Source organism: Salvelinus namaycush, chromosome 5 (genome assembly GCF_016432855.1).
Source record: "Salvelinus namaycush isolate Seneca chromosome 5, SaNama_1.0, whole genome shotgun sequence".
NCBI lineage: Eukaryota > Metazoa > Chordata > Actinopteri > Salmoniformes > Salmonidae > Salvelinus > Salvelinus namaycush.
Genome location: NC_052311.1, coordinates 40,340,871 through 40,350,078, shown reverse-complemented (window position 1 = coordinate 40,350,078; position 9,208 = coordinate 40,340,871). Strand labels below are relative to the sequence as shown.

The 9,208-nt window shown below is 43.0% G+C and overlaps 1 protein-coding gene across 1 annotated transcript; it reads right to left on the bottom strand.

Annotated features, from left to right (window-relative positions):
- Positions 1–1,152: 1,152 nt before the first annotated feature.
- Positions 1,153–2,977, bottom strand: LOC120047114 (terminal nucleotidyltransferase 5A-like). Its single transcript, XM_038992652.1, has 2 exons — positions 2,552–2,977; positions 1,153–1,932 (listed from the first exon to the last, which is right to left on the bottom strand). Exons 1-2 carry the CDS (start codon positions 2,975–2,977, stop codon positions 1,153–1,155), a joined length of 1,206 nt encoding a protein of 401 aa, XP_038848580.1.
- Between the last annotated feature and the right edge of the window lie 6,231 nt (positions 2,978–9,208).

The following is a 9,208-nucleotide window of genomic DNA, read 5'->3' as shown; positions in this document are numbered from 1 at the left end:
CTTCAACACACCTATGAGGAGGTACTGCTGTTATTAATTGGAGCTGAAATGTTTAAAATATCAGCAAATGTTAACGCAAGGTCTTGCATCAACCTGTCAAACTACTTTGTACAAAGTACAGCAAAGCCCCATCTCTCCCTCATTGACTAATACTCTATGACTGCAAGGGGATATGTTGTTTTCTTCCAAAAAATATGACATCAACACAGACTGTACCAGGATTTCACGGTTACATTCACAAGCCACTGGGGTGCTATTGTCTTGTGTGCCTGACGAAAATCAAACTGGATTTATTCACAAAATGATATGGCCTGCTGCTCATTATTCCTCTACCTATACTACTGATAGGCGTTAGGCACTTAAAACACATGTTCACATATACAAATATAGATAGCATTATACATTATTTTTCTTCCCCACCAAACTTGGGTATTAAAAACAATAAATGAAAAATCTTTGGTTTGTAAACACACGTTCATATCAATCATTACTAGTTAAGGTGTAGTTGTTGTCATTCAAAGCTTGTGATGATATCTCACCAGAAATTGAGTTTTATGGTGCTCTAGTAACCCCTGTGTTGCTGGGACATTGCCCAGCACGCGTCAGGGTGCAAGCCACACACCCCTCAAAGAGCAAAGGGGCCGGCATCCTCCTCACAGCCATGGAGGCAGCTGGAAACCACAGGACACAGATGCAGCCACACATTATTGTCTGTCTATAGCTCAATCCAACTGCCTTTTCAGTTTGCAACAGAGTCAGTCAATCCAGGTCAGTGTCAATGAAAGTATTGCTGCTGCTTTCATTCTTGTCCATCATTGTTTGCATTGTATTGGGCAAAACCCCATCCCATACTTCCCAAGCTTGGGTTAGGTGTCGGACAGGGTGGCATTTTCACAGTAAACTGTCCTGCCATTGGTTTAAGACGGACCTCACAGGAGCTGAGACCCAACTGTTATTTTCTTCCCCCCATCACTCTCTAACAGAACATGACTAAATTAAATTCAATACAGGTTGGTGAGTCATGGGGATACCTTTTTTCTCATTCATTTATCTGAAAAACACTTTACAGTGAGTCACCCCAGTGATTCAGCCTCTGTATGAATGAATCACTCTCCCTCCCCCTCTCTCACTCCTTCCTTTCCCTGTGCTGTCTCAGTTGCAGGGTAGCCAGGTGGAGTAGGCATGCTGCTGGCAGTGGAACATGGGCTGTACCTGGGCTATGTAGTAGTTACTGAAGTTACCGTCTGCCACGTAGGCGGCTGGCTGGTAGTAGCAGGTGACGTTAGCCACATTTGGGATGACGTTCTGCTCGGCCAGCACGCGCACCGCCAGCATGGCGATCAGCCCCAGGGTCTGCCGCCTCTCATGTCCCATCAGGCACACCGTACTCTCGTTGACCACCCCATGCAGGGTCATCAAGTAGTCGTACTTGCGGTCCTCCAGGCCCACAAAGTGGTTTTGCAGGTAGGACTCCAGCTTGCGCTGCTGCTCGCTGATATCCGAGAAGTCGATGAAGAAGCGCGAGCACATGTAACGCTGCAGGGACTTCATCTCTGTCTCGGAGTCGGCTTGGAAGCCCCTTACCAGCAGGTGACAGTACTTGAGCAGACCGCCGCCCCGGATCTCCTCTGGGTTGCGCGTGCAGATCACCTTCTGGCGTAGGTGGTCGAGGGCAGCACCAAAGTCCCCAAACACACTCTCGCCCACGATGGTGGGATGGAAGGTCTCGGCCATGGGGTTCTCAGAGCATTCATAGAACAGCAGCAGGGAGTCCAGCTTGATCTGGAAGGAGTCCACGCTGAATTCAAACTGCCGCCTCAGAGAGTCTACAAACTTGAGCTCCACGTTTTTTCCTCTGTTGTTGGAGAGGGAGATGAGGCTCCAGCGGTCTGAATCATTGCACACCTTCACCATCTTCTGCACATAGGCTTCCTGTCAGACAGAAACACACAGGGGAAATTAATCTTTAGCTCCAGTTGCCAATGGATAGAAATACTGTATGCATACTTTATAAAAGGCCCTTTGCTCAGTTAAAATGAATAACTGTGAATGGATTTTAAAAATATTGTACACATACTATATAAATGCTTTTGCGCCACTATGATCTTAAACAAATAACTGTCATGGATATAAATACTGTAGCCTACTCCTTATCTAAATCCAATTAAACCGATACAAGCACTAAATCAGGAGCAGTTCATCTTCTATAGCGCCACATAAAGATGTATAAATGTGATTACATTGGCAAATATTTTCTTTGCATCTTTCTGTAGCCTACAATAAGGGGCAAACATTGGCTGCCCTATCTATGGAACTTAGGTGGCCGAGGAAACAGGATCCGCTTTAAAATGGGCTTACTGCAATCCTCTTAACTGGATAAAATCAACATTATACTATCAGTCAACTTGTCTTATTGCACTTTGAAATAACATGCACAATGATGTGCAAAAGGGCGAAGGTGAGTAAAAGTAGCCATATTCATAAATGAAATTGATTTCTAAATAGCCATTTGATTTATTTCAATAACTGTTGATTGGAAAATGTAGCCTACCTTTAAAGTCAATGGTGATATTTTCTGCTTATTCACCCCGTCAGGTAAGAAGTCCAGGAGACAGTCCAAAACGATATCCTTCACAATCTGAAAATCACTTTCCCCTTTCATATCCGCGCAAAAGATTAGGTCAAGGTCCTTGTAGCCCAGTCCGCTATCCTCATGAAGAACGTGGCTTGCAGCAGACCCGTTTAACCGTACGTCCCGGACGTGGATATTCCTCTCCTCCATGCGACTACGCACCACCTTCACTATTTGTCGGGGTTTCATCTCCAAAGTGGGGAAGTTTCCACGGCCGTGGATGGGAATGGTCTCGGTCAGGATGGCATCAAGACGCTGCACTTGTTCCCAGCCGAGAACGCTGATATTGCTGCTTTCAACCTCAGTTATAGTACTAGCACCAGTGCAACTATGTTCTTCAGACATTATGGAGAAAATTAAACGGCAATTGACTATGAAGTTTCTTTAGAGACAGGTCCGTATCCAAATGTGGATTTTACGCGCAGTGACAGTGGGCTATAGAGGGGCAATGTCACTTCATCCACATCGGTATCTTCAGTCAGAGTGCAGTACCTCTATATTATACTGTAACATAAATCAAATCAAGGCGAAATAGGCTACTCAGTGCGCAGTAAAGAAATGACAGCTGCTAACTCCCGTTGACTCGCGTGTCTTTTGTCGTGAGATGAGGGAGGACAGTAAATAAGATCTTCTCTCAAAGATAGTCGTCACTTCTGCCTTTTTCCTTTCTTTATAGAGCGTGAAACGTTTCCTCGTCGGTTGTCACTCAGTGCATCCGAACTGTGCGCATCACCGTCTTTGGAGCTTGTTGGTATACTAGGAGTTCTGAGTTCGGGCTGTGACTCCATCGCCTAAGGCACGCCTATGATTTTTTAATTTGCATGAATACGCACTTGGCAAGTTTTGCAGCGATCAGCCCTCTGTGGAATCCCGTGGATTGTGACGCGCAACTTCTAAATATTTGATTCCCTTTTCGTCTCCAATAAATTTCTTAAAGCCTTCCATGTAACTTGTCACGTGAAAAGTATGTGGTTTAGTTTGGCTACTTTTGTTTTCCAAAGTTAACCGTTACCTATCCATTGTGCTTGGCTTGTGGGCGTCGCTTCTCGCTGAAAGGCAGGTACAGTTTTAGGAATGTCACATGCTATGTACAACCCCCCTCCCCCCTTATTATTTGAACGAAGATAAGTTAGAGCGACATCAACAGCCTGGGGTTACATCCCAGGCTTTGTCGCAACTGGACGTGACCCTCATTATAGGACGGCGAACAATTGTCCCAGTGCCGTCCGGGGTGGGAGAGGGTTTTGGCCGTTGGGGCTTTCCTTGGCTCCTCCGACACATTGGTGCGGCTGACATCCGGTTTAAGCGAGCAGTGTTCACCAGTTCACCAATTCATACAGTGTGCTCCCCAATAGCAAATCGGACTTCTGACTACAGCCGCACTATAGCGACGTTGGCAAAAAGCGGATGTAGCCAGTTATCAGGCATACAGAATTTAACCTAACTTCACGGAAAGAGGGACACCGCACAGGCGTTTTCTACGCCTGCTAATGTTGCTACAAATAAAATGACAGTTTTGTATATTCTCTTATGAAATGCAGGCACAGTTCATTGAAAATATAATAACCTAATGTGCCCTCCCTTGAGTTGAAATCGCATTATCGCATTAGGCTTTCACTATAAAGAGATGTTATTTTGACTTGCAGGATTTCATTGACCATACAAAAATTGTGGAGCAAAAGCCTACCTTTGAGTTGGCATTGCCATACCGCCCTCTATGGGAAAGAGGAAAAAGTTAGATCACAATCCTAACCAAATCTATGAGTAATTTGAAAAATATTCAGCAACAACATATTGTGAGCAGTGGTGTAAAGTACTAAAGTAAAAATAATTTAAAGTACTACTTAAGTAGTTTTTTGGGGTATCTGTACTTTACAATTTATATTTTTGCCAACTTTTACTTCACTACATTCCAAAAGAAAATAATGTACTTTTTCCTCCATACATTTTCCCTTGGCACCCAAAAGTTCTAGTTACATTTTGACAGGACAATGGTCCAGTTCACACACTTATCAAGCGAACATCCCTGGTCATCCCTACTGCCTCTGATCAGGCGGACTCACTAAACACAAATGCTTTGTTTGTAAATTATATCTGAGTGTTGGAGTGTGCGCCTGGCTATCCTTAAAAAAAAACAATTGAAATGGTTTATACTTTTGATACTTAAGTAGTAGTATTTTACTGGGTGACTCACTCTTATTTGAGTCATTTTCTATTAAGGTATCTTTACTTTTACTCAAGTATGTCCATTGAGTACTTTTTCCACCACTGATTGTGTCATAATGTAGAATGACACTTCCTACAGTTTGTCTATTTTAGGGAGCTCCAGTGTTCCTATATTGATATTTACTTGCTGTGTTGAGGAAACGTCATATAAATATGCCACTTACAGCAAATGTTTTCTCCAAGGCAACTTTTAATACAGTGAGTGCATACATTTTTAGTATGTGATCCCTGCATGATTTGAACTCATGACCTTGGCGTTCCTAGAACGACACAGGACCAACACATACCTAATTATGGTTTCCCTAATGCCATTTCCTAAACCAGGCCCCCAAACTCTCACCTCTAAAGAACACTCTCTTTCCTAACCTCCAACCCTATTGTTGTTTCTATCAAACAGTATAAGTTGTGACCTGATTTAGTGCTTGGTTAAGCTGTATCTGATCCCAGCCCACATGAAAAAATACTATAGTATACTATAGTATTCACTGTAGTGTTTTGCGTCCGCAAAAACACTACTGTGAATACTGTAGTATTTACTGAGTATTTACAGTTAAGTATAGTATCAATACTGTAGTAAAATAAAACTGTAGTATATACTATAGTAATTAATTAAGTGTTTTTGTGGACTATAGTATACTGTAGGATTTACTGTAGTGTTTTTGCAGATGTCACTGCAGTATCTATAGTGTTTTTGTTTTATTATCTTTGACATAGAAGTGGAGGCTTTTTCCTTCAGGAAACCTACTGGAGAAATACTGAGAGAGCTCATTTTCCATAACCTGTAGGTAGGTAGGTAGGTCTGGGGTCTGAACGGATAGTTCAGAGCTTCTGCTCTTTTCTATAACCTGTAGGAAACACAATATATGGTCTATACTTGGCATGTAGGTTTCTCACTAACGTGTGGCACAAATTGCAATGTGGGGGTGGGGAATGTGCAGGGTATACACAATTTAAATACTGTAGTATTTACTATAGTTAAAAAGAGTAGAGTTTTGCAGACATTAATGTAGTATTTACTACAGTGCTTTTTTTGCAGATAATACTGTAGTATTTACTATATTATTCTAAAGATACAACATTATAATTACTACACATGATTGAGGGATACAACAGTGTGTAGTATATTATTCTACAGTATACTTCAGTTTACTATATAATTCTATAGTAAGTACTTTAATATTCTATAGTAAACTGTAGTCTTTTTTAATGTGGGAGGGGTCTTACCAATGTTGAGGGGACTTTAGCCTAGCGGCTCGGGAAGGCCTGGCTAGCTCAGTGGTCTTATGAATGTGATGGGGACGTGTCCAGCCATAGAAGTTCAGACAATATGAGTTTAGTCCCTGTATGCAACCATGTATTTCTCTCTTCTTGGTCAATATACCCCCTGGCCTGGGCTAACTAGTGTTGTGAATGTGTGTTGTAGACATTAGCGGTCTCTGTTGTCTTGAATCCCTTGTTTTCCCCATCATCATACCCCCTGGGCTTAATGCTCTCTACTGAAGTGTGAGTGAGACAGCTGACACAACAGCACAGTGCTAGTCAGACTCTAATGTCAGTGTCAGACTGAACTTCCATGGCACAGTGCAGCACAGCATGACAGCTAGCATCAGAGAAACACACGCTCATCTCTATCAAACATCAGAGAGAAACCTGCCAAAGCCAAACATATCATATTAGGACTAACATGCTGTGCCATGTCATGGCCGGTCGGGGCAGCCATCAGGGCATCTATCAAGCAGTGCAAAGCCCTGCGTCACTGCTGCCACACAGCCCTGTAAACCCAGTTTATCCCATTTACTCGTAGCCCACAGCAGAGCAGAGATCCCAGAGCCTACCTGCACAGTCACACTCCTCACAACAGGGGGTCAGAGGCAATCGCATTCACATAGATCACTGATCATTCACAATCGCTCCGACATGGCTAGTCCAAATACTTATATTATATTTATATATATTCTTAATTCCATTCCTTTAGATGTGTGTGTTGTTCTAGTCAATGCTATCCTATATTGCTGTATATATACTATTCTATCCTACATATTCTACAGATATACTAAATACTCTATCCACATACATCACATACTATATATTTATACTCCGGACTCCGACATTGCTCGTCCTAATAGTAATACATTTCTTAATTCCATCCTTTTACTTTTAGATCTGTGTGTATTGTTGTAAATTGTTAGATATTACTGCACTATTGGAGCTAGAAACACAAGCATTTCGCTACACCTGCAATAACATCTGCTAAACATGTATGTGACTAATACAATTTGATTTGATTTTAAGCATTATAGACTTAGATCAGATACATTCACAGCCATATTCCATATGCAACCATATGCACATTATTCGAATCATGCATCTCACTCACGCTTTTTCTGGGATAGCCAGTTTTTTATTGGTGGACAGTCCAATGAGAGATCACAAGTCTCTCAAATAGCAACTAACATCTGGAAATGTATGTGAGGAGTCAATGTATTTCCCAGGTGTGGAGGTATGGGTTGGCCTTCGTTCAAGAGCTCTGTGCACCAGCCATCTCCACTCCAGCCAAATCAGAGTGGTTGCCATAGAGACAGTAGGTGTATATTCCTCTACAATGGTTGACAGGGGCTGCATAGAAAAAAAAGGATATGCAAAAATTGTCACATTATGCTTTGGTGACTGGAAACATCCTCATTGCATGGACAATCCTGAATTTTATATAATAACAGACAACTTTATCTTCAGAGATGCCATAATCAGTGAGTGCTTTGAAAAGCAGTAGATGGGTAAAATCACTGGGGATGCCAAGCCAGGGGAAAAAATTGCATATTGTGTGTTGTGATAATTGTGTTGTTTGCTCTATAACATGTTAGTTCATATGCCTTGCCACCGTGATATATAAGCCTAAAGGCAGAGACAATAAGAAGAAAGGGGCAGAATAAATTCAACCACCTTTGTTTCATCACAAAACCAGACAGCAACATCTGTCCACAAATCATATTGCATGTAACAAACAGTTACATGACATACAGCATGGACAATCAAGTTAATGTCTCCGACATTTTCAGACAACTATTTATTTAGAATCACAGAGTTACCGCAAGTCGCAAAGAAAACAGGAGATGCCTCCACTATTCCAGCACAATTTCAACTTCCACATCATCAAATCACCTATGCTTAGTCTAATACAGTGACAATTAAAAGATACCAAAAACAATTTAGTCCAATCAACGTAAACTAAATACACTGCTCAAAAAAATAAAGGGAACACTAAAATAACACATCCTAGATCTGAATGAATGAAATATTCTTATTAAATACTTTTTTCTTTACATAGTTGAATGTGCTGACAACAAAATCACACAAAAATTATCAATGGAAATCAAATTTATCAACCCATGGAGGTCTGGATTTGGAGTCACACTCAGAATTAAAGTGGAAAACCACACTACAGACTGATCCAACTTTGATGTAATGTCCTTAAAACAAGTCAAAATGAGGCTCAGTAGTGTGTGTGGCCTCCACGTGCCTGTATGACCTCCCTACAACGCCTGGGCATGCTCCTGATGAGGTGGCGGATGGTCTCCTGAGGGATCTCCTCCCAGACCTTGACTAAAGCATCCGCCAACTCCTGGACAGTCTGTGGTGCAACGTGGCTTTGGTGGATGGAGCGAGACACATGATGATGTCCCAGATGTGCTCAATTGGATTCAGGTCTGGGGAATGGGCGGGCCAGTCCATAGCATCAATGCCTTCCTCTTGCAGGAACTGCTGACACACTCCAGCCACATGAGGTCTAGCATTGTCTTGCATTAGGAGGAACCCAGGGCCAACCGCACCAGCATATGGTCTCACAAGGGGTCTGAGGATCTCATCTCGGTACCTAATGGCAGTCAGGCTACCTCTGGCGAGCACATGGAGGGCTGTGCGGCCTCCCAAAGAAATGCCACCCCACACCATGACTGACCCACCGCCAAACCGGTCATGCTGGAGGATGTTGCAGGCAGCAGAACGTTCTCCACAGCGTCTCCAGACTCTGTCACGTCTGTCACGTGTTCAGTGTGAACCTGCTTTCATCTGTGAAGAGCACAGGGCGCCAGTGGCGAATTTGCCAATCTTGGTGTTCTCTGGCAAATGCCAAACGTCCTGCACGGTGTTGGGCTGTAAGCACAACCCCCACCTGTGGACGTCGGGCCCTCATACCACCCTCATGGAGTCTGTTTCTGACCGTTTGAGCAGACACATGCACATTTGTGGCCTGCTGGAGGTCATTTTGCAGGGCTCTGGCAGTGCTCCTCCTGATCCTCCTTGCACAAAGGCGGAGGTAGCGGTCCTGCTGCTGGGTTGTTGCCCTCCTACGGC

Coding starts and splice junctions, on each gene's coding strand:
- LOC120047114 (XM_038992652.1), bottom strand. CDS start 2,977: ATGTCTGAAGAACATAGTTGCACTGGTGCTAGTACTATAACTGAGGTT. Junction 1,933..2,551: donor TATCACCATTGACTTTAAAG/GTAGGCTACATT, acceptor TCTGTCTGACAG/GAAGCCTATGTGCAGAAGAT.